This window comes from Sinohyriopsis cumingii, chromosome 12, assembly GCF_028554795.1.
Source record: "Sinohyriopsis cumingii isolate HCF-2022 chromosome 12, ASM2855479v2, whole genome shotgun sequence".
Lineage (NCBI taxonomy): Eukaryota > Metazoa > Mollusca > Bivalvia > Unionida > Unionidae > Sinohyriopsis > Sinohyriopsis cumingii.
This window is the reverse complement of record NC_142972.1, coordinates 84,753,314-84,780,991: the sequence shown is the minus strand read 5'-3', so window position 1 is coordinate 84,780,991 and position 27,678 is coordinate 84,753,314. Positions and strand designations below refer to the sequence as shown.

General features: G+C 33.7%; 1 protein-coding gene across 4 annotated transcripts in view; it reads left to right on the top strand.

Annotated features, from left to right (window-relative positions):
• Positions 1-231: 231 nt before the first annotated feature.
• Positions 232-27,678, top strand: part of LOC149786892 (tyrosine--tRNA ligase, cytoplasmic-like) — a 57,959-nt gene continuing 30,512 nt past the window's right edge. The window contains exons 1-5 of one of the 4 annotated variants that reach the window (XM_089977417.1): positions 232-555; positions 10,595-10,655; positions 16,250-16,396; positions 17,633-17,808; positions 25,101-25,230. In XM_089977417.1, the coding sequence (XP_089833543.1) occupies positions 10,614-10,655; positions 16,250-16,396; positions 17,633-17,808; positions 25,101-25,230 (495 nt within the window). In that variant the 5' untranslated portion in view covers positions 232-555; positions 10,595-10,613. Of the gene's footprint in view, positions 639-10,590; positions 10,656-16,249; positions 16,397-17,632; positions 17,809-25,100; positions 25,231-27,678 lie in introns of all 4 variants that reach the window. The other 3 variants (XM_089977416.1, XM_089977415.1, XM_089977414.1) reach the window with 3 other exon arrangements.

Here is a 27,678-nt window from a genome sequence, read left to right as displayed (position 1 = left end):
GGTGGAGTCGTTAGATAATGAAACGTTTTTTGAAAAGTATATTGTAAAATTCTTGGAAAGATTGCTTTGAGGTTCTGTGAGGGACAAATTAATTTTTCGCGCAAAATAACAGAGTTTACATAACTTTGCATAATGAAAAAGGCGTTCATGCTAGGTTATTTAGGGCACATACAGCAATCTGAAATTTGTCTTCTTTTAAGTTCTTACATTTGTAACAAATGTGGACAATAAGTTTTTCATTTATGGTGGCTTTTTAAAAAATTGGTATTTGGATTTCTACTGGCAACAATTTTGAATATAATGTATTAAATTAAGCAAATGACAGTTTTAATGGGATAAAATTACATCCTTAAGGAGCCCCACATTACGTAACTGTGATTTGGCCCCAAAGTTCTGACTGAGAACATCACAAAATCGATTGTAATAGGTTTGAATATGTGCTTATACAGTGTTTAAAGCAATTTTAAAGTTGTTGCTCTTATTAAAGACCTAGTTGTGTTAATTCTGATGAGAGTATTTTCCGCGAGCATATTTGACGACACATTGAATTTTACGGTAAGCGCAGTATTGTTCCCGGTCATCGAAGAAAGCTTGTGCAAGTTTGTTTGCTTTAAAAATCTGGAACAGGTCTAGCTGTGGTAAGTATAACATAAAACAAACGTGTTGATATGTCTTTGCATGACATTATATTTTGAGAAGTTCAAATTATTTGAACAAATGTCGTTTTTAAAGTATTTATAATGAACATTCTCAGCCTGATAGCTGCTATGTCGTCAGGTATCTTGTGGAAAATTCAGCCTTAGGCCTAAGGTAATCTGGTCATATTCCGACCATTGAGGTCGATAACACGAGATCGATAACTTCATTACTGAATTGAAGCCGACTACTGTGTGCCTAAAAACGATATGGGAAGCAGTCAATCGGGCTTCTTGCTACAAGTTTCATTATTCAAAAACCACAGAATTTGAATTCTTACTGAAAAGTGATTTTATTATGAATAAATACGCTGGGGGTAAATCCGACCGTGTTGTGGTTTATTCCGACCTCTGATATGTGTAATTCCGACCACTATATATGGAGAGTACATATACAAGTTTCCTCTGTAAAATATAAAGACTTTGTTTATCTTGGCATATTTAAAAGCTTTTATTTGTTTTTAAATTTTTTCAGACAGAGAGATAGCAGATAGAAAGCGATATTGCTCTATAGATATATTCTGGATGTTCTTATAGAGATAATTGTAGAGAGAATTAACATTTTATTTTTATTTAGATTTATACCTTTAATTTTTATTTGTTTGTTTGTAATTACACATGCATTCCTGTTTTATTTTTTTATTCTTCAAAGTTCAGTACAAACGAATCATAATTATTTTTTTTGCGTGGCACCAGACAGATGCACCCCCCCCCCCATTTCCAAAAAAGAGTGAAAAGTGTTTTATGTGTAAGTGTATCCCCCAGGTATGTTGCTTGTTTTATTTTTATAAAAAGAATTTTCAATAAAAAATTTAATTATTTTAAATTGTTGATGGGGTATGTTATCTATAGGGGTGTTCATCCGAGCCAAGTTTCTTTCACCTAGCTCGAATTCGCTCCCCTAGTTCGTGTTTGTGACCTTTGCTAGAGGTCTCCTTAGTCTCGTGTTTGCTATATGTGTATTGCTATGTGTGTGAATGCTGTATTAGTTTCCGTGTTGAGACAACACATCAGTCAAATTTCCCCAGTTTGCCTTAGTACTATTTTTTATTATTTTATTATACTTTATTAATCATTTTTGAAAGGGCAACTGAGCGGTGTACTATTTTCAATAGAAAAAACCTAGTGTTTTATGTGCGTGCTTATATGTGTCGCTCATCGCATTATTTTGAAATGAGGCGGGCTGTGCTCGAGTGAAGGTCCATACTTTATTTATTTGTCGTATTTCACCCGACTCGAGTTTTGGCCCCCTCTTTTATTTTTTGTGGCCAAAATTCTAATTTATATTAGTCAACTATACAGTACGGGAGCTGTATAGTTAAGAGAGAGCGAGAGTTAGAAATAAGTAGAGGTGTTGTGTTTGTTTTTGTGTTTTGCATATACTAGTGTTCCATATGGGGTGTTTTTCTTAGGCTTTTTTAAGGGCCTTTAAAATTCGCGTGACGCCATGTGATATTGCCCCATTACGTCATTACTTTTTACTTTCCCCATACATATACCCTGTCCTTTTGTATATTTAAAGGTAAGGAGAATATTCTCTAAGGATTGTTTGATATTTATATATAAACACATGCAAACTAATAAGTGTTTAACGATATATTAGCCACCTCCAAGGAGATCAGGGTGGGAACGAGGTCTTAGCCCGCATTTGCGTTAGCGCTCGTAATGAGAGCTATACCAAGGCCCCTTTCTTACCCCTACTCCCTGTTTGGTATTTGGTATATAAACACATACAAATGTATTAGTGTTTAACGGCATATTACATTTATATGTTTGTTATTGTTGTTTTGTTTTTTTTTGTTTTTTTGGGTGGGGGTGGGGGTAAATCCATTTTATATTTAATTTTTGAGAGATATCAAGTGATTTTTACTGGCTTTAATTAGTCCATAATTTTTTAATTTTAAATAATTATATCGGTTATGATGGCTTATATTAGTTATTTTGTAATTGTTATTACCTGGCCACAGGCCATCGTTGTTTTTGTAATGTAATCTGTTATCTTAATTATTGTTGTTTTTTTTTTGTCGAAATATCCGTCCAAATATAGAATATGTTTCCTTTGATATCTCTCTTTTTTACATATCTCCATAATCAGTTTAATCCGGTCATCCTTCCTTCTTTCACATTGTGCGATGGCATGATATTTGGTGAAGTTGGACGTTTTACACATGGGACATTTGATTATTGCGCGAATCATCCTTCTTCTCATGGCAGTCCCGCCTGTTAGCCACGCATTATCAAATATTTAAATGTGAGACTTTGTATTTTAACTGATCCGATGTTGGTCCAATGCCCCCACACTCTATCCCAATCTATATGGATATTTTCCACCTCTACTTTATTTCTTTTATTTTTTGCTTCATATTCCCTAATCCAGTCATATGTCTTAGGTATGTCCTTTTCCCAGAGTTCTGTCTTGTCTCTAAACTTGCATAAAAGTTCTTTTGTTTGTCTGAAATGTCTAGGTACTTATAACTTTTTGCATAAATTGTTATTTTTATATATATCTTACCTGTTCCTTAAGGTGAAGCCGTACCAATATACGTATAGGGCTTCCCATGGACTTTTTGGTATTGTCGGTAGTCTTTTGAATCTGTTTATAATATTTGTATATTTTTTTTAAAATGGGGCATGGTAAGGCTAAGCCCCCTTTTGTTCTGGCTCGATATAATGTTGATTTATGGACGTAATGTGTCTTGAAGTTCCATATATAGTTTGTAATTTCCTTATCTGTCTTATCTAAATTTTTATTTTCTAAATCTACGGAGTTTATTATATAGTTCATGTTAGAGTACATATATGTTTTTGCTACTTGTGCACGCTCCATTATGCATAATGGCGTTAGCGCCGAGATTTCGATATTCTCTTTGATTTTTTTTGTATATATTTTTTGTAGTTTTCTATTTCTTCGTTTTTCCCCAAAGAAGATTCCTAAAGCTTTAACAGTTACCTTGATCAAGTGTGGTGGTGAACCGGGGTGGTTTCCCCTCCAGTTCCCTATTTTTAGTATTTCTGTTTTATCATGATTTATTTGCGACCCTGATGCTTTTCCAAATGATTCGTATTCCTTTTGCAAGTGTTTAAAGGAATTTTGGTCTTTTATGAAGTTAGTACAGTCATCGGCATGTTGGACCATTTTGAAATCCTCTTTCAGATTGGGGATTTTTATACCTTCGATATTTTTGTTATTCTGTAATTTGATACTTAATATTTCAATTGCTATTACGTATAATAGCATAGATAGTGGGCAGCCTTGCCGCACCGATCTTTGAATATCAAATTTATCTGTGACAGCGCTGTTTACCTGTACTCTAGCTGTTATTTTATTGTACAGGATTTTAGTCCAGTTTTGGAAGTTAATTCCAAATCCAAATTTCTCTAATACCTTTTTGGGTATAGTTATTTTCCAATCTGTCGAAAGCTTTCTCTTGGTCAAAAAGCACCATAGCACCTTGCTGACCTGTTTAGTTTACATAATCAATTATCGTTCTTATATTTAAGATATTATTTTGCACATTTCGTACCTTCCCCCCACACGACTGGTTTACCTTTATAATTTCATTTAGACATAATTTAACTCTATTTGCTAAAATTTTGCTTAAAATCTTGTAATCTATATTTAGGTGGGAGATGGGCCTCCAATTTTTTAGGTTTTCCCTATCCCCTTTCCCGTTGTATATAATTGTTATTAACCCTTCTCATTGTTTCCGTCATCATGTCATTTTTTAAAAGAATGTTATTATATAAATTTTCCAGAATCGCCGCTAACTCACTTTGGAATTATTTTTTTTTTATAGAATTCCGCCGTGAGTCCATCTCTCCCTGGGGATTATAATTCTACATTTTCTTTAAGCTTGTGTTCTTGGTCGGAATTGCCCTCTTATGAAAAATAACCTAGTGTAAATCCAACGACTATACAGAACATTGCATACTATTGTTATTTGTCATAAAACTGGTGCAATTATTTTACTTATTTTAACAAGACAAAGCATTATTTTGAAGCTACGATAGCATAATTATTAAGTTATTGGTAGCTATGCAAATCTTGGATGATTGATGCCAGACAAGGGCCCTGAATATATATGTATTATTTTTATTTTTATGAATGCCGCTTCTGAACTCGCGCGGACGAGAGAATACTGAGGCGATTACGTCATTTTGTCACCCGATGCCCTCGTAGCCTGGAAACATCTTTACTGATTTGAATACGCGTGTACACAAATAAAAACAAAGAAGACAGCAAGTAATTTGCATATCTTTGTTGTAAAACAGTAGGACGTACATCACCCTACAGGTCTAGCGGCGCATCAAAATTCAGAAACGCCCTGAAACACTGGAACACAGCAGATACACAGAAGCGCACTTAAATTATACTGTAAAATGATTCTTCATATACATATTGTATCATTGGTTCTGCGTATATAATTCGTAACTGATGATTTCAGATCTATTACGTAACATAATGTGCACTTTTGTTTTTGACGAAAAATGCAATGCAAGCAGATTTTACAGGCAAGAATTGGAGAGCAAATTAAGAAAATGTAAATTACGAGAAGAGACGGAAATCACTAGAAATTAGAACTATGAAATAATTGTAGTTTGACTCTTAAGGAAATAAAATTTAAAGTTTAATATTAATAATATTGAAATGTTTGATAAGCGTCTGTGCTGGTAACCACACGGGCTCGTATCGTTGCTTAAAATTGATCTGTCATACCTGTACTATATATAGTTATTATATAGTACATGTGTGACAGTACAATTTTAAGCAACGATACGAGTCCCTGTGGGTAACTATAGTCACCGTAAGTAACCAGCCAAAATTAATTACTGGAACAAAAAGAGAAAGTACCAGAACAAATGGAATAGTCCAAAGTTTTACTTGCAGAACATTGTTTTATTGCATATCTATCATTTAAATTTCATGCATACAAATGAAAAACTTTTTTTTTTAATTCCTGAGAAAAAGACTGTTTCCCTTAGGGGTGCAGGATTGTGAGGCAAATTGAGCCTTGGTGTCAGAACTGGGGGTCATATTGAGTGATCCCTCCCTCCCCCCCCCAACCTTGGTGTCAGATTGAGTAACATAAAATCCACTTTGGTGTCCTAAGTGGGGATGCAATAAAAAAAAAGTGTGGTTGTCTGAGGAATAAGTGGAGATAAAAGGAAACCGTTTTTTTATTTGTTATTTTTAAATTACATACAACATCATATAATTGTTAACACTGATTCCCAGATTCTCCATTGCCAAAGCTGAATGAAGTCTGGAAGAAAAATGTTTTAAAATGTGGAAGAATGTGATTTGATTATTGACAAGAAATTACATGAATTATGAAGAAGACAAAAATTGATGTAATGGGTTACTTTTCTTCATACTTTATTTAGGCAGACGTAAAACACTTGATTTAACATGGAACTTGAACATTAATGCAATCAGATGAATAATTGCAAAAGCGTTTCTCTGAATGAATTGTTGATTAGACAGTAACTATTGAATATGACTGGAGTATCACATAATTTAATTGTTGATTTAGTCACTATGATGTAGAAATCTACATGATATCATGGCTTAATTAAGGATCTGTGTTGGCCCCCATCATCATCACATGTTTTAATTGTTGATTTAGTCACTATGATGTAGAAATCTACATGATATCATGGCTTAATTAAGGATCTGTGTTGGCCCCCATCATCATCACGTGTTTTAATTGTTGATTTAGTCACTATGATGTAGAAATCTACATGATATCATGGCTTAATTAAGGATCTGTGTTGGCCCCCATCATCATCACGTGTTTGAATTGTTGATTTAGTCACTATGATGTAGAAATCTACATGATATCATGGCTTAATTAAGGATCTGTGTTGGCCCCCATCATCATCACATGTTTGAATTGTTGATTTAGTCACTATGATGTAGAAATCTACATGATATCATGGCTTAATTAAGGATCTGTGTTGGCCCCCATCATCATCACGTGTTTTAATTGTTGATTTAGTCACTATGATGTAGAAATCTGCATGATATAATGGCTTAATTGAGGATCTGTGTTGGCCCCCATCATCATCACGTGTTTGAATTGTTGATTTAGTCACTATGATGTAGAAATCTACATGATATCATGGCTTAATTAAGGATCTGTGTTGGCCCCCATCATCATCACATGTTTGAATTGTTGATTTAGTCACTATGATGTAGAAATCTACATGATATCATGGCTTAATTAAGGATCTGTGTTGGCCCCCATCATCATCACGTGTTTTAATTGTTGATTTAGTCACTATGATGTAGAAATCTGCATGATATAATGGCTTAATTGAGGATCTGTGTTGGCCCCCATCATCATCACGTGTTTGAATTGTTGATTTAGTCACTATGATGTAGAAATCAATATGATATAATGGCTTAATTAAGGATCTGTGTTGGCCCCCATCATCATCACGTGTTTGAATTGTTGATTTAGTCACTATGATGTAGAAATCTGCATGATATAATGGCTTAATTGAGAATGGTATGAGTCTCTAGTTTCTCAAAATGTTGGCAAAATATGTTCCCTTGAAAACTTTCCATTTTGTATGCTGGTTAATTATTGAAAGATAAATTTAAACATAAAAGAATGAATATTGAAAAATGAACAATTAAATATAATAAATGTACCACACACAGCTAGTTTTATTAGTATGTAAGCAATTTTTTTCATTAATATATTGGATATTAGGGTCTGTTGGCAAGAAAGTAGAAAGGTAAGTTAGATTTTGTTTCAAGCCAAAGAACAAGAATCTGCCTAAAGTTTTGTAATAATCTAAGTATTTTAGCCCACATGATGTTTCAGCATTTTTTTTACTACTGAAAATAAAGAAGCGGTGGTTTTTAGCTTTTTTGGAGAAGTATACCATTATTTTGCAAGGATGAAATGAAGAAGCAATGGTTTTGAGAAGTATATTACTTTTTTGCTTGCATATAGATGATGTTTTCTATGCAGAAGACATTTCAGAATAGTCTGAAATTTATTCTTAATTATACAAATGTAGTAACAATCGGAATGATAAAATAGTGACTCAAATTATTTTTTTAAAAAGTGAATGCCCCTGACTGCAATGTGAACAGTATTTGTGTCATCTTGCAAGCATTAGGTGAATTAAAGATTTTTTAAAAAGTGAGTTTGCCCAGGGCAAGCTGACTGGAAAATTGAACTTGCCCTTGGGAAATATCTCAGCTTGCCCCAAGCATAATATATCCCAGCATGGGTACAAAAAACAAAGATAACATAAAATATATTTATTGAAACTTTTCTTTATCTTTGCTAGCACCACTATATGCTAATAATTAAAGTTGTACACGTATATTGTTATGGCTGTATGGTCTTAAAGTAGGTAACAGAGCAGCATGAAAAGCAACAAGTTTTGTAAAATGAGACAAATAATTTATTTCCTTAGAATAAAGAATTAAAATTTATAAAGAACTTACAGTATTGTGAATTAAATCCCAAATAGTTCTAAAAGTTATATCATAAGTCCATAAGTCTATCATATTCCAAATGAATTCCAGCTGTGTGCTGAATGAATTTCCAATTTTGAATGTTCTGATGTGCCAGTAGTCTCCAGTGTGTTAATGTGCCAACAGTCTTCATGTATCACAATGATATGATCAAAAATGTGTCCACAGTAATTCCAAAATAGTGATTTAAAATCATTGAGCACTTTGTAATTCAAGTGAATAATTTAAATAAATAAATCCCTTCAAATAAAAACTGAACACAACAATATGACTGATTCCACTTTGGATATTAAGGTAGAAATTAGTAATTCTAATATAATCAGCCTTAACATATAATCCAAAGACACAGTTTTAGAACTAGGATGAGTGTCAAAGGTTCATTTCCAGAAAATTCTAAGTTATGAGCAGTCTTATATAGATTGCCACTACTCTGTCATTTTATTGGAAATTTTTGTCAAGCTGCAAACAAAATTTATTTCTAGAAAATTCTAAGGTCAGAATCGATGCTCTATCTAGAACTCAAACTTAGTAAACGTGTTTATCCTACATGACCTTGGATATGTAGGCCCAACTTCTACCCTCACATATGGATAACACAATACAAATGAAATATATATAACATATAATCATAAACAAAAGTCAACACTCAGTACAATTTAAATATACATGACAGTATGTAAATCATATGTGTAGATAAATATGTAGATGATAAAGAGTTAGAATTCAGATATAGTTGGACTGTTGACTACTTGTTGCTCTACATTTATGTACGACTGGGGAGTGACAGCTTACTGCTTGAAGGGTCGTGCTATGTAGCACTTTTCCACCTGATGTCGACAGAAACTCTAAGCCTTGGAGATCACTCTGGTGGCCTAAGTGGTTCAAACCTCAGCCGAGTCATACCAAAGACAAAATGGTACTAGCAAGATGATAGAGCATTTGACTATTATAGCAGTATGCAGCTGGTTCAGAATAAAATAGTGCTTGTTGGGCCTAAAATGTGGAAATATAGTAGCATTACTCTCACATATTGACAAGGGGTCATTGTTAATACAGGTATTGCAATATTTAATTGGTTCTTATTGAAATGGTGCCAATCTGCTCATAAGCAGAGCTGCACCGCTATGAAGAAGTTTTGAAAACAGATCTAAATAAATCTGGGATCAAGGTCATTGTGTTTTTGTACTTAATTGGGTTTATGAACACTGTGACTTGTACATATTCAAATTTAGGGCTCAAAATATATTATAGCGTTTGCTAGTTATAGTTCTGAATTAAAGATTCTTGCTAGTGATAGTTTGTGCCCAGATTTGTAAGTTTATTGAAATATGCTAGAGGACATTCAAAATAGAGTGTTGTTTGCTAATTGAAAATAATCAAGATGCTGCTATTTATGAAAAAAGTTAATTGCAAACCCTGAAATTAATGTTGACCAGACTTTCTATTTATTTACATTTCGTGAACAAGCTGATAATTAAGGTCAAAGGTCTTAACTTGTAATATTTGCATACTATCCCAGCAGCTTGTATTTCCTACTTATTTTAAAAACAAAAGGCATGAAGGATGTAAAAAATAATCAAAACTGAGTAATTTCATACACTCATTGATAATTTCTAACAGATTGTCGCCAGTGGGTCTCTAACAATGTCCCCTTATTTGGATTTTAATCCAAATGTCTCTTTTAGTATGACTTCCTGTAACCCCCTCTCCTATTGTCTGCCCTTTTTCAGTTGCTTGAAAAGTCCATTTTCAGTGAAGGTGTCCGAGGTTTCTTGGACTACAAATAGTTAGAAGTAAACAAATGTCATCTGCATCCAATATTTGCAGTGATTCATTATAATATTTCCATAAAAAATAGGAATGGGGAAGCATTAAAAGGGATTTCTATCCTTGATGCTTTTCTATTTTAAAACTGATATAGGTACAAGCTGATGAGAAGGTGGACAAATACTAAATTTTATTTTAGCTTTACCAATTTGTGACCATGGAAACAGAAACAACTGTAAATACATTTTTATCATTTATGGTAAGGCAGTTTGGTACTACATAGTAATTTTATGTTTCACCCATTCTCACCATGCACCCCCCACAATACATGTAGATTAAATCGAACATAGTATGACAAATTCATTGATCTTTGGTTAGTAATATAAGTCTCAAGATCCGATGCCTTGATAATAATATTTGTACTGCAGTTACAATAATTATGAAAATAGTTTTATTATTAAATTTGATATTTTTAAGTATCTCATGAACATTAGAGATGTTTTCATTACATTTCAGTTAGAAATTATTTTGGATTCCTGGAAATTGAGGGTCTGTTGTAGATTGAAGGTGCATTTATATAATATGTGTGTGTGTGTGTTACTGAGTAATTAATTTTTTACTTCTTTTCAGGAAGAAAGTAGAAGAAAATAGTGATGGATGAAGAGAAAGTAAAGTTAATCAAAAGAAATCTGCAGGTAGTCATACATTTCATATTAGTCATGACCAATAATACATGTATATTGTATACTAACCCCAGGTAGTCATACATTTCATATTAGTCATGACCAATAATACATGTATATTGTATACTAACCCCAGGTAGTCATACATTTCATATTAGTCATGACCAGTAATACATGTATATTGTATACTAACCCCAGGTAGTCATACATTTCAAATTTGTCATGACCAATAATACATGTATATTGTATACTAACCCCAGGTAGTCATACATTTCATATTAGTCATGACCAATAATACATGTATATTGTATACTAACCCAGGTAGTCATACATTTCATATTAGTCATGACCAATAATATATGTATATTGTATACTAACCCAGGTAGTCATACATTTCATATTAGTCATGACCAATAATACATGTATATTGTATGCTAACCCCAGGTAGTCATACATTTCATATTATTCGTGATCACTAATACATGTATATTGTATACTAACCCCAGGTAGTCATACATTTCATATTATTCATGACCAATAATACATGTATATTGTATGATAACCCAGGTAGTCATACATTTCATATTATTCGTGATCACTAATACATGTATATTGTATGCTAACCCCAGGTAGTCATACATTTCATATTATTCATGACCAATAATACATGTATATTGTATACTAACCCCAGGTAGTCATACATTTCGTATTAGTCATGACCAATAATACATGTATATTGTATACTAACCCCAGGTAGTCATACGTTTCATATTATTCATGACCAATAATACATGTATATTGTATACTAACCCCAGGTAGTCATACATTTCATATTATTCATGACCAATAATACATGTATATTGTATGATAACCCCAGGTAGTCATACATTTCATATTAGTCATGACCAATAATGCATGTATATTGTATACTAACCCCAGGTAGTCATACATTTCATATTATTCATGACCAATAATACATGTATATTGTATACTAACCCCAGGTAGTCATACATTTCATATTAGTCATGACCAATAATACATGTATATTGTATACTAACCCCATGTAGTCATACGTTTCATATTATTCAGGACCAATAATACATGTATATTGTATACTAACCCCAGGTAGTCATACATTTCATATTATTCATGACCAATAATACATGTATATTGTATGATAACCCAGGTAGTCATACATTTCATATTATTCGTGATCACTAATACATGTATATTGTATGCTAACCCCAGGTAGTCATACATTTCATATTATTCATGACCAATAATACATGTATATTGTATACTAACCCCAGGTAGTCATACATTTCATATTATTCATGACCAATAATACATGTATATTGTATGATAACCCAGGTAGTCATACATTTCATATTATTCATGACCAATAATGCATGTATATTGTATACTAACCCCAGGTAGTCATACATTTCATATTAGTCATGACCAATAATACATGTATATTGTATACTAACCCAGGTAGTCATACATTTCATATTATTCATGACCAATAATATATGTATATTGTATACTAACCCCAGGTAGTCATACATTTCATATTATTCATGACCAATAATACATGTATATTGTATACTAACCCCAGGTAGTCATACATTTCATATTATTCATGACCAATAATACATGTATATTGTATACTAACCCAGGTAGTCATACATTTCATATTAGTCATGATCAATAATACATGTATATTGTATACTAACCCAGGTAGTCATACATTTCATATTATTCATGACCAGTAATACATGTATATTGTATACTAACCCCAGGTAGTCATACATTTCATATTATTCATGACCAATAATACATGTATATTGTATACTAACCCCAGGTAGTCATACATTTCATATTAGTCATGACCAATAATACATGTATATTGTATACTAACCCCAGGTAGTCATACGTTTCATATTATTCAGGACCAATAATAGATGTATATTGTATACTAACCCCAGAATTAAGTATATAATTTTGGAAAACTCATTTTTCTTCAACAATTAATTAATTTGTTTTCTACAAAAATCTAAAATGGCATAATTTACTTTCTGCTAAGATATAATTTTTTTGCATGTTAAACATTTTAATATGATTCCTCATTATACTTAATGCAGATGATACAGTTAATACTTTGTACAATTTTAGAGGGGACTAGGATTTTACTGTGAATTGTTGTAACCAAAATTTGTCTGTTTTCAAAATAATCATGGACCACACTTAAGCCATTTATTACTTATAACACCTCCAAAAAATCCCCCATTGGCCTTAACTCTCCAGATTACAACAGTGAGGTAATCAGTTAAGACTTAAGGCATGTACACATGTTAGTCTGAATCCCATTACTCGGTTATGGATTATGTGGCTTTGGGGAGTCAGATGATAAAAACATTATATCTGAGCTAATTTTCTCAGGCAGACCATTACAAAACAAATGCTGTAACCAAGTAAACATAATACAAAGGTCAGTTATAACAAAGCTTTTTGGAATGCACACTAGTTAGGAATCTGGCTGGGGAATTTAAACTTAGACATTATAACAGAGGAGACATTATATCCAAGAATATAATAAACAATTTTTACAGTGTTTCTTTTGCTATTACCCTTCTTTTGATAAGTATCTGTACGAGATATGAATTACATTTACAAATTAAGAGTTAAGAGAGCATTTTTTATTTGGGGTCATTATATATAGCAATAACTTCAATGAGAAAAAATAATTGCTAAGATAAAAAAAAGAATCAGTGTGGAAGCATTTCTTATCTCACTTGTACCACTTGTACTCCAGTCATTATGAGAGTGTATTCTTAGATGTGTCAAAATGACAAATTACAATGCAAGGCAGTTTTATCATTAGGTAGAGGGTTGAATTAGCAACTTGTTTCCTTGATGATGTGAAAAGTAGTTGTATTATTGGAGCAGAAATGGAAGCAGTCTTTTGTGCCATTGTGCATAACTGTAGTAAATATTCATCTGTCTGCATGTGAATTAAAACTATCTCTCCAGTAAAATGTCTTTGAGCATAAATGTGAGTTACATTTATTCAATATTTAAAACTTTCTATAAAGGCATGCAAAGTTTTGGTTTATGGGTCACTTATAACAGCCATATACAGCTGCATTTGATTTCCTTTATATCACAGACTTCTCAGATAAGCGGTCTTTTTTTGTGTCTCAGCCTGATGAGCATCTAGCTGATCTAGATCATAAGGGGCCTAATCTATACAGGTTGACTGACCAAATAGTCAGTCCTCCATTTTACAATCTAAGATGTCAAATAGTAGTTTGTGTTTTGATGGATTTAATGCCATTTTCAGCATATGTGAAAGGGCAAATTTCTGGCGATCTATGAAGAACATATTAGTTGAGATGAGATAACAATTAATTAGTTTTATGGGGACAGGCGAATATCAAATCACCGTACTGCCATGATCAGTAATGTCTTTTCGAGGGGGAATTTCATTCTTAATTAAGCAATTGTTTGTACAGCAGCCAGACGGACTTTTAGGGACACGGTAAACTTTGATTTCATGGTAAAACTGTCACCAATTGAAAATTTCCAGTAACCCTTAGTCGCAAAGTAGAAGGTCAAGTTGACCCCAGACTTTGACACCTCTGGAAAAAAGGCGGTAGATATATTTGATTCTGATTTGTTATGCTAAATAAGGGGCATGTTTCCCACACTAAATTTCCTAGTTTTAATATCGCCACATCGAAAATTGTAATCAGTCTAAGCTTTTCTGCAAGAGAAAAAACAAGCGTAAGAGGACTCTGGGAGAATTTGGAAGAAATTCTCTCGTAAAACTGTTATAGAGAAAAACCGACAAACAAATTTGGCAGTAACGCTGAAAGCTCAAAGGGAGAAAATAGCTCCTGCAATGTATGGTGTGACTGATTAATTCTGTGACGTATGGTGCGATGGAATAATTCTGCGACTTATGGTACGATGTGTCAATTTTGAGATGAATTCTGAGATGTATCCTGTGACGTATCTGTGAATCTACATGCTACGCACAGAGTGAGGACTGAAAGAGGCAAGACCAACAAAAGTCGAAAGAACAGCTACAGTGGAAGTGGAGTGAACGAAGAAACAGGTTATGCAATCGTACAAGGCATTGACTTCGATTGTTCACTCAGTCCTGTGATGAACTAAAACTATCAGTAAACAGATCGGCTACTTTATTTAAATATATTTGTTTTATTTTCTTTACTGTTATACAGTGAAAATTTTATATCTAAAAACAGTATATTCCTGATGTAATGAATTCTCACAGTTGTTTTATGTAATTGATTAAATTGCTTGTTTACATGTATGAGGGCTCATGTTGGGTTGTTCTATATATCTGCTCAGATCTTTATCTTTTCCACCTATAAGTTTCACCACTTATATTTATATTTACTCGAACCGGGCAATAATATCAAGGGCGGTCAACCTCTAGATAACGAAAACCAAATTAAGCATGACACACCAGTGCCTTACAGCACATGAAGGCTATACATGGTGCTTAGTATGTTGGGTGCAGTCAGTCAGCAGTGAAATTATTCGTATGTCATGATCAGTGATTATTGAAGTCAGTGATGATTTACATTTTGGATGGATTAAAGAGAATAGGATATAGTAAATCTTGTGTGGAACATTAATTTCAGAGAGAACGTGATATGCCTATTTTATGATTCTGTTGAATATTGCTCATAAAAATCTTGATAATAATAATAATAATAAGAATAATGTGTGATTTTGACTTTGAACATGGCTTTAACAATTTAGTCATATCACTATAATGTCTACAATGTGGCAGGTTATAGTGATGTCTAGCACTGGGGCATCATGCCACAGACATGTAGCATCTTGTCTGACCTAGCTACATTTTCCTGCCACCAGGCCAACCAGTCCTAACACTAACTCTTAATGCTGAGCCACAAGCGAGGTTGCTGTTAGCATCATTTTTATAAATCTTTGATATGACCCATGACCTCCCACATCTGAGGCAGATGCTCTAACCACTCAGGCCACCAGAGTGAATAATAATAATAATAATAAAAATGATGATGATAATGATAATAACAATCATGATATATTTGATGCATGGTATTTGTTCAAAAACAAATTTTAAAAGGGGAACCTGTGTACAGAGGACACAGTGTGTACAAATGCCAGTTTTGCACTTTCCCATGGGTGACTGCATATTGACTTAAATGTAACCACTCAGCATCACAATGCTATTTTTGGAAGAATTAAACAAACATCCATTTTGTTCTGACACAGTCCCAAATCAAATCACTTTTAAATGATCACATCTTTTACAATATACATTATGTGTCAGTTGTTTTTCATACCACAGGTTTTGAGGTTTCTAGTGGAAACAACTTGTCAGAAATTTTGAGGTTAACCATTAAGGTTAGTTAAGATTGGAAAAGTGACAGATACACTGGATAATAGTTCCTGAGCTTTGAGGAATATTTTAATATCCCATAACGAACAATTAACACATTTCCAATTTTCACTATTTATTATTTATTGTAAAATGTGATAAACTTAGTTGTATTCAATCTATCAAGTTTTAAAGGAACTTTTTTCAGGAGATCATTGGTGAAGATCGCCTTCTTGAGGTAATGAAGGAACGTGATTTAAAGGTATATTGGGGGACTGCAACAACTGGAAAGCCCCATGTTGCCTACTTTGTGCCAATGTCAAAAATTGCAGACTTTCTTAAGGCAGGATGTGAGGTACTTTCTTTCATTTTCAGCACCTATTTTTACATCAGTTAGTGCTATAATTCATTGTGTTTATTGTTATTCAATTTAGCCCCCAAAAATACTCTTGTTTATTTGCCTCCCCCATTTTATATGCCCTCCATTTTGTTGGAATGCTCTGACCCAATTATTCATATCTCCATTAGCTTTTCTTATTCCACATGACAACTTCATTTCTTCAACGTGTGCTTCTCTAGGTGTTGCCCAAAATCCTCTCAAGACAGAATCTTTCCAGGTGACTTTTAAAGTACCCTACTTCAGCCTAGGTTTGTGGACAGCAGATGTTTGGGATAAAAAGTAGGTGTTGAAAATCACTAACTGAAAGAAGAATTTTTTTTCTGCACAGCAACTAGAGTTTGCCATGATCTGCATTTAACAGATTTTGTTGAAAGGTTCCACTTGTTATAGAGCTGGATACCATGATTTTTTTTTTTACCATGGTATACCATAATATTTCTGAATACGATGCAATGCATTACCCCTGTAGACTGGAATTATGTTAGGGACCAACAATTTCATGTTCTGGAACAGGGGCCTGACCTTTTTTATAAAATAAAATCTGTCTGTCATGGGCCAGAAAAAAACCTTGCTCAGATTTAAAACAAAATACAATATAATATCCATTATTTTATCTGAAAAAATGAATTAACTAATGAGATAAAATAAGATATCTTCAAAGAAAATACACCCCACCCCCCATTAGGTGGTTGAAACTTTTAGTACATGAATTAGCTTTGTGTGTATTAATTTTTGTACAAGTTGTCATAAAAACAAAATCTTTAAAGTTGGATGGTTAAGCTTACACTATATCTGACATGCTTTGAAAGACATTGTGCTGATATCAGAGAGCTTGTGGATAAAAAATAGCAAGTGTTGAAATTGAAGACTACAGTTTGCCACCTATACTCTTGATATAATAGTCATGGAAACTTTCAATGGAGTGCCAACACTTGAGGAAGATATTTGTCAGTGAGGGGCAGTAAACATAACACAGACTTAGTCACCTAACAAGAAAATATTTAGTGGAATTGAGAAATTAATAAATTTCAAACAGAAAACAACTGGTCTCCTGTAAAACTTCAGATGACTTGCAGTCCTACAAATGAATACACCTATGGACACACGAACTTATGCTAATAAAATATTTTGTTTAAAAACACAAAATTTCTCCAAAAGTTATATTTGGCCAACCACTGCTTTTCATCACAGGTGACAATTTTGTTTGCTGACCTGCATGCCTACCTTGACAATATGAAGGCCCCTTGGGAGCTGTTGGCCCACAGGGTTAAGTACTATGAATGTGTCATCAAAGCAATGTTGAAGTCCATAGGGGTGCCACTAGAAAAACTTAAGTTTATCAAAGGAACAGACTTCCAGCTTAGCAGGTAAAATTTTTTCTTCTGTTTTTCAGCTGGCATCTGAATAAACCATTCTCTTAATTTAAGTTTATTTATTCTGGCAATATCATTACAGTAACCACAGTTACGTCAGTCATTTAAGTTTTCATTTGAAATAGTTTACTCAAAATGGTTTGGGATTCGGCAAATGAACACTGAAGATTATATTGTACATAGGCCAGTATAGTAAGATGCCAAGGACATGCTATGGTTGTTGGTCTGAGCTGATTTGATGGCGGAAACCTCAATCTGCAACATTTTACTCATATGCCCAACTCCTTCACAAAGGGGCCATGAAGACTTTCTTACATGTAACTTTATACATTTTATGACACTTCTAGTACTGCATGCTTTCATATAAGAGCTATAACTATTCAATAGTTAGGTTCTATTCAAACTACTTTATAATAAACATCATCCCTATGACATCTTTATTTTCTGTATCAATGTCATGATAAACATCATCCCTATGACATCTTTATTTTCTGTATCAATGTCATGATTATAACATCATCCCTATGACAGCTTTATTTTCTGTATAAATGTCATGATAAACATCAACCCTATGACATCTTTATTTTCTGTATCAGTGTCATGATAAACATCATCCCTATGACATCTTTATTTTCTGTATCAATGTCATGATAAACATCATCCCTATGACATCTTTATTTTCTCTATCAATGTCATGATAAACATCATCCATATGACATCTTTATTTTCTCTATCAATGTCATGATAAACATCATCCCTATGACATCTGTATTTTCTGTATCAATGTCATGATAAACATCATCCCTATGACATCTTTATTTTCTGTATCAATGTCATGATAAACATCATCCCTATGACATCTTTATTTTCTGTATCAATGTCATGATAAACATCATCCCTATGACATCTTCAATTTCTGTATCAGTGTCATGATAAACATCATTCCTATGACATCTTCACTTTCTGAATCAGTGTCGTGATAAACATCCCTATCACATCTGCATTTTCTGGTTGGCCTGGCGTAAGGATATTGTAACTGGGTTTTGACATTATGCATCATATCACATTGCACCAACAAGACATCTATCATGTGTTCATAGATTTCAAAAAGCCTTTGACAGAATGTGTCATGAGGCATTGTGGGCCATAATGAAGAAGTATAACATGGGTCAAAAGTTAACCAATACCATCAGACAGCTGTACACCAAGGCTACCAGTGCAGTAATTGCCCAAGGTTCTGTGGGCAGCTGGTTCCAGACAACAGTGGGAGTGCGTCAAGGCTGTCTCCTGTCACCCACGCTTTATAATGATCATATCTGTATTTTCTGGTTGGCCTGGTGTAAGGATATTGTAGCTGGGCGGGACATCATGCATCATATCTGTATTTTCTGGTTGGCCTGGTGTAAGGATATTGTAACTGGGTGGGACATCATGCATCATATCTGTATTTTCTGGTTGGCCTGGTGTAAGGATATTGTAACTGGGTGGGACATCATGCATCATATCTGTATTTTCTGGTTGGCCTGGTGTAAGGATATTGTAACTGGGTGAGACATCATGCATCATATCTATTTTCTGGTTGGCCTGGTGTAAGGATATTGTAACTGGGTGGGACATCATGCATCATATCTGTATTTTCTGGTTGTCCTGGTGTAAGGATATTGTAACTGGGTGAGACATCATGCATCATATCTATTTTCTGGTTGGCCTGGTGTAAGGATATTGTAACTGGGTGGGACATCATGCATCATATCTGTATTTTCTGGTTGTCCTGTTGTAAGGATATTGTAACTGGGTGAGACATCATGCATCATATCTATTTTCTGGTTGGCCTGGTTTAAGGATATTGTAACTGGGTTTTGACATCATGCATCATATCTGTATTTTCTGGTTGGCCTGGTGTAAAGATATTGTAACTGCATGGGACATCATGCATCATATCTGTATTTTCTAGTTGTCCTGATGTAAAAATATTGTAACTGGATGAGACATCATGCATCATATCTGTATTTTCTGGTTGGCCTGGTGTAAGGATATTGTAACTGGGTGGGACATCATGCATCATGTCTGTATTTTCTGGTTGTCCTGGTGTAAGGATAGTGTAACTGGGTTGGACATCATGCATCATATCTGTATTTTCTGGCTGGCCTGGTGTAAAGATATTGTAACTGGGTGGGACATCATGCATCATATCTGTATTTTCTGGTTGGCCTGGTGTAAGGATATTGTAACTGGGTGAGACATCATGCATTATATCTGTATTTTCTGGTTGGCCTGGTGTAAGGATATTGTAACAGGGTGGGACATCATGCATCATATCTGTATTTTCTGGTTGGCCTGGTGTAAGGATATTGTAACTGGGTGGGACATCATGCATCATATCTGTATTTTCTGGTTGGCCTGGTGTAAGGATATTGTAACTGCGTGGGACATCATGCATCATATCTGTATTTTCTGGTTGGCCTGGTCTAAGGATATTGTAAATGGGTTTTGACATCGTGCATCATATCTGTATTTTCTGGTTGTCCTGGTGTAAGGATATTGTAACTGGGTGGGACATCATACATCATGTCTGTATTTTCTGGTTGTCCTGGTGTAAGGATAGTGTAACTGGGTTGGACATCATTCATCATATCTGTATTTTCTGGTTGTCCTGGTGAAGGATATTGTAACTGGGTGGGACATCATGCATCATATCTGTATTTTCTGGCTGGCCTGGTGTAAAGATATTGTAACTGGGTGGGACATCATGCATCATATCTGTATTTTCTGGTTGGCCTGGTGTAAGGATATTGTGACTGGGTTTTGACATCATGCATCATATTTGTATTTTCTGGTTGGCCTGGTGTAAGGATAGTGTAACTGGGTTGGACATCATGCATCATATCTGTATTTTCTGGTTGGCCTGGTGTAAGGCTATTGTAACTGGGTGGGACATCATGCATCATATCTGAGACACATGTGCTGGACATCACTTTTAACTGCCACACTGCAAATATCATAGCAATATGACTGAACAATAATGTTAAAGTAAATTCAAATCACATACACACACACACACTATCTCTATCGGTGTCATCTTCTTTATCAGTGCTATGACAAACATCTTCAAAATTCCTATAACATCTACATGTTCTGTCTAAGTGTCATGTTAAACATTATCCCTATAACATCAACATGTTCTGTCAAAATGTCATGTTAAACAATATCCCTATAACATCTATATGTTCTGTCTAAGTGTCATGTTAAACATTATCCCTATAACATCTATGTGTTCTAAATGTCATGTTAAACATTATCCCTATAACATCTACATGTTCTGTCAAAGTGTAATGTTAAACATTATCCCTATAACATTCTACATGTTCTGTCAAAGTGTCATGTTAAACATTATCCCTATAACATCTACATGTTCTGTCAAAGTGTCATGTCAAACATTATCCCTATAACATCTATATGGTCTTATGACATCTAGATGCTATGTATCAGCATCATTTTAAACATCATCTCAATAACATCTACCTGTTCTCTATCAGTGTCATCTTCTGTATCATTGTTATGACAGACATCTTAGTCAATTCATTTCATTTTAAAAGAAACTGGCAGAATTGTATCGTATTTTATATTTGTGATTACAGTCAAGTGATACACGGAAGTGAAAGGTGTAAGGACAAGTTGAGTAAGCAGAGCTGTTTGGTAGTACTGGTAATAGCCAGCTTTCCATTTCATTGTATAAAATATTTCAGCAGGTTTACATAAAATTTATGTTGAGTTTATAAAAGTTATTCTATTGAGAAATGTGAAATTGATATACACAAACCTAAGTACTGTGCATACTTACTGGTACATATAAGTAGTGTCCAACTGCCAAATACAAAGACCCATATCTGCCATTGTATAATGCACTAGCAGATTTGGGTCTATGCAGTTTGGAGTAATCAGTAGTAGGAACAACATAAACCCTGATTTGCACATTATATGATGACTGATCTGGTATGTTGTTTACAGGGTTTGTACAGTCTTTAAAGGTCTTTGACAGTTTGGGGAAAAATGAGATAGCTTTTTCACTGCCTTGAAAGTTTGGGAAAATCGAGCAGATTACCCTGAGGTCTTTAAAAGTCTTTAAAAATTGAAATAAACCAAACATTTTAATTTCTTTTTATTATTGCAAATAAAATTGTCTGTTTGTTGTTAGATTCAGATGTAGTCGAGTTTTCCTGGTTTCTTTCTTTTGATGATTTGTTCAGTTTCATTGCTGCCACAATAACAAACAAGCATTGGTTTGGCCATCCAAAGTTGCCCTTGGCAGTGACTTCAATAATACATTCACTCTTCATCAAAGCAAGCCGGCTACACCCTTCATCAAAGGAAGTCAGCACAATAACTATTTTCAGCACGGTTTTGTTTTCTAATTTCATGGTGTTTGTTTTTCATAATCATTATATATGTTTTAGGTGTTGTCTAATGCTGTTAAGTGCTTAGAGCTTCTAAAGTTTAGGTGCTATACAAAGTCTTCATTATTATTATTATTATTATAATTACAAATAAAATTGCCTACAGTCGTTCGATTCAGATGTAGTCGGTTTTCCTGGCTTCTCTCTCTCAGTCTATCAGTTTTGGCCAATAAAATGTTCATTACACTTATTCCAGATTTTTTTTAACAAGACTGTTCAGCCAATTGAGTTTTGGTTACATTAAAAAAGTGCCCACTCTATGTAGAAAGTTCACAAAAGTATCACATGCTCAAGGATTCAAAATCTGTTCAGTCCATTTACATCTTCAGTTTTGTTTCACTTCATGTTTAAAAATGCCCGGTCTTTGCTTGTTCAATGATGTACCAGGCTTGAAAAAGAGAAATACAAGGAATGGCTGAAAAAGGATAAAACATGTAAATGAAAGGCATTTTGTACATTGTCTAAAAAGACAATCAACTTAGCTTCTCTTTCCAAAATGATTGAAGAGAAAAAACAGCAAATATAATAATCCATTTAAAGCAGTGATGATGTTTATTAAGAGAACAATTAATTTTGTATTAAATCTGATGCATAAGTTACAGATTTCTGAAATAACAGTGAATGTTAACCTATCTTCCTGATCATTATAAAGCAATTTTAGGAAATGTATTATACACCTCTCCCTCGATAACTCGCACACAACGGGGTCCACAAACATAGATTGCACTATAAGCGAGGCGCGAGTTACCGAGGGACTTCCAAAAATTGAAAAATATCACTTTGACATCAAGAAAACCGTAGGGGGTGGGGTGGTGAAGTTATGGAACTGGGCTGTTTAATGACTGAATCCTCATTTTACAATCATGTCGATATTAATTTTTAATAATGCACTTTTTCTAATGAAGTTGTTCATTATTCTGTTTAAATAACATTCTTTTCTTCTCAAAATATCCAAGATATGAAAGATCATTCCAACTGATTTGAAGAACCATCACGTGTATGCGAAATGTCTGTGTATTACGTCACTGCTTTTTGTTTTTTTTTGATGAGTCTGGTTTCCGTCGTGGTATGTAATAGTATCTTGCCAAATCAGTAGTCCACAATTTGGAAACTAGACTAACTGTTAATACACCACCAAACAAGGCTCCTTTTTTTTCAAAAACATGCGACATTTATTTTGTGACACGTCTACGTCGAAACTCATTTTTTTATTGTTCTATTAGTACAATGTTAATGTCGTGATTTCATTGGAAGTAATAATTAAATTTCTTATCATCCCTGAGGATATCTCTAAATGCCAGTTCAAGAATTCTCTGAAACTCGCTTGCCCACAATGGTCTGTATCTGTGAAATCAAGCTCTTTATTTTACAAAGTATTCTTTTTGCTTTGCTGCCTTGTTATCTTTGATCACAGTTATGAAACAAGTCAGTTAATTTAAGGTAGTTTTTGTTACATACACAATAACGTTTATTACAGTGTTCGATTGATCAAATGAAGTGAGTTCACCCGACATACGACCGAGGCCACTAGATTTTAAGTTAGTCCGATTATTGTGCCTTTTAACTTTTCTTTTATTCCACCTCCTTTTTTATTCAAAAGACATAATTAACATGATAATATAAAGGAGACCAGCTTTAATTCAGAGCAACAATACAACATATACTTCTGCAAGTCAGTTATCAAAACATGGTCAGCACTTAATTAGGTTCTCAGAGAAGTGCTTGTGGACATAGCCGTTATGGTAGATTGATGCATTTTACGTTTAATTACAAGAGGACACATTGCACTTATGACGATTACACTTAAAAGGAACTAAAAGATGGAACTAGAACACAAATTTCAATTGATAAAAAAATTATTTAATTTTTATTCATTTAATAAAGTTCAGCCTCCACTCGGCGTAAGTGACGTTTTTATTGATCAAAATTTCCTTACATATCGTTAATTGCGGTGTACTAGGATTGTCGTTTGGAAAGAAAATATAAAAAATTGTTTAAGTCATTTTTAAATTTGATATTTCATAGTGTTGATTAAAATTTCCAGGTTCTATCTTCCGTTTTCAACAATAAAACGAGAGATACATCAAAGTTTTTGTTACCAATTTGATCGCGATTTTCTACAAGTTCAACAAATAGGGATAATTTTTTATTTATTTTCGGGGTTACAAAATTGATATCCACGCCTGACACCGCATTATAAGCAGGTTTGCGAGTTATCAGGGCGCAAGTTATCGAGGGAGTGGTGTAGTTTGAATTTCATCATTAAATAATATTGTAGTATTTTGCATTTGTTGTTTTCTCATATAACATAACTTGTATACACAATGTTAGTGAAAATAGGTCTTGGAAATCTGTTTGTGGTCTTCTAAAGTTTGGAAACAGTTTTTGAATTTATCATTCAGAATTCTGTATGAACCCTGGTTTACAGTTGGATGCGACATTCAAGTGAATATATATGGTCTGTGTTCTTTACAGTTGGATGTGACTTATAAGTGAATATACATGGTCTGTGTTGTTTACAGTTGGATGCAACTTGACAAAACTTAATGTCTTGCAATTGATGTCTATTCAGCTATTGATTCATCTGAATTTTATTCACCAACAAGCCGATTGTTTTTAGTTGTAAATTCAACATCAGATATTAATCAGGACTTTTTAGTAATAACTATTGTAAGACGATTTCACAAATATCACTTTAAACATACTCGTTTTTCATCTATAATGAACTAATTGTGTGCATTGAACTTTATTGCATTCATCAGTCATTTTCTTTATTCATTTGCACACGAATGAGTTTTTACTTTTTCTGACTGATTTTAGTTTTTTTCTCAGGGAATACACTTTAGATGTGTATAGATTGTCTTCCCTTGTTACACAACATGATGCTAAGAAGGCCGGAGCTGAGGTGGTCAAACAAGTAGAGCACCCCTTACTTAGTGGTCTTCTGTACCCTGGACTACAGGTATGATAACAATAAACACAAATTTGGGCTACACATATATACATTGTAACTTCCCTTACCAGATTTTCTGTAATCTGGCTTTTGTAATTAATTTGGCTACACATATACAGTGAAACTCAAGACAAAGAATCGGATAATGTTTACGATGGCTGGATGACAGTTTAGAAGTTCTGATTTTTATTTGTTATCTATGACAATGAAGATGAATTCTTGGGTTTTGAACCAGATGACGTTAGATGGTGACATTTATGGGGATACAGTGAATCGCAGAAGTGTGGAATTAATACATTATGAGATGTTGTGAATCACATGATTCTGGATATAACCATTTTTATGCCTGTATGTGACCTATGTGATTGCATGGATATTGCACAAAGGATTGAAAATGTTAAGTATTATGGATTTCATTACATGTAGATGGACAAAATGTTAGTTGTCAATTGTCTGTACATATTCAGCTCAATAATTCAAATGCATATATTTACATTGATGTTTTTATTTGTCTTATACACCTCTCAATAACTCGCGCACAACGGGGTCCACAAACATAGACTGCACTATAAGCAAGGTGCGAGTTACTGAGGGACCTCCAGAAATTGAAAAATAATTAATTTGACATCGAAAAAAACGTGGGGGTGGGGTGGCATTAGGGAACTGGACTGTTTATTGACTAAATCCTCATTTTACAAGCACGTTGATACTAATTTTTAATAATGTGCTTTTTCTAATGAAGTTATTCGTTATTCTGTTTAAATAACATTTATTTTCAAAATGTCCAGCATATGAAAGATCGTTCCAACTGGTTTAAACAACCATCACGTGTGTGCAAAACAATCTGTGTATTATGTCACTGCTTTTTGTTTTCTTGATGAGTTTGGTTCCCGTAGAGGTGTTTAATATTATCCTGCCGAATCAGGAGTCCACAGAGCAGGGAACTAGACTAACTGTTAATATACCACCAAACAAGATTCTTTTTTTATAAAAACACACTACATTTATTTTGTGAGACAATCGTCTATGTCAAAACTCAATTTTTGTATTGTTCAATTAGTACAATATTGATGTCATGATTTCATTGGAAGTAATAATGAAACTTCTTATCATCCTTGAGGATATCTCTAATTCCAGTTCATGAATTCTCTAAACGTGCTTGCCCACAATGGTCCGTATCTGTGAAATCAAACTCCTTATTTTTTGTAACAAAGTATTCATTTTGCTTGGCTGCTTTGTTATCTTTGATCACAGTTATGATTGAGTGGGTCAGTTTAAGATAGTTTATGTTACACACACAATAACATTTATAAGTAGAATGTAAGTTTGTACGATTTTTGTTCCTTTTAAATTTTCTTTTATTCCACCTCCTTTATTTGATTTAAAAGAATTAATGTGATAATGCAAAGGAGGACAGCTTTTAATTCCATGCAACAATACAACAAATACTTCAGGAAGTCAGTTATCAAAACACGGTTGGTATTTAATTACGGTAGATTGATGCATTTTACGTTTAATTACAGGAGGACACATTGTATTTATGATGATAACACTTAAAAGGAACTAAAAGATAGAACTAGAACACAAATGTTAATAGATAAAGAAATTATTTAATTTGTATTTATTTATTAAAGTACTGCCTCTACTCGGTGTGACATTTTCATCGATTGAAATTTCCTTACATATTGTTAATTGCGGTGTACTAGGAATGTCATTTGGAAAGAAAATGTAAAAAATTGTATGACCTATTTTTTAATTTGATATTTCATAGTGTTGATTAAAATTTCCAGGTCCTATCTTCTGTTTTTGATGATAAAACGAGCGATACATCAAAGTTTCTGTTACCAATTTTGATCGTGATTTTCTTCAAGTTCAACGAAAAGGGATAAATTTTGGGGGTATTTTCTAGTTTAAAAAATGGGATACACGCCTCACCCCACATTATAAGTGGGTTCGCTAGTTATCAGGGCACGAGTTATCGAGGGAGTGGTGTATATCTTTCTGTTTGTCATGCTGTCTATCTATAATCCAGTTTGACTTGTTTATTTTTCCTCAGTGCAATTCTGACTCACTGATGACATGTCAACCCATGCAGATGGATTTGACTTGCAAACAATGCCTTGACTTACAGGAGGGTCAAAGACAAATGAGCTTCTTGCAGTCCTGCAAGGGGGTGGGGGGCAGACTAATAGTCGGGTTGACTTATAAGCATGTATACTCATTATCCTTCCTTTTGATTCTTCTCATTTCAAAATGTTGATTTATTACATTACAAGAAATACTTGTTACTAAGGCACAGTTGAGGGAAGAAAATATAGGACAAGGTATGAATAATGCAGTTTAACGAGAAATTGTGAGGGTGTTGAATATGGTTTACCAAGCTTAGTAAATGTTTATTTTCATTTTTACAAGCAATTAAATATTATTTTTGTCACTTGCAAAATTGTCATATATAAA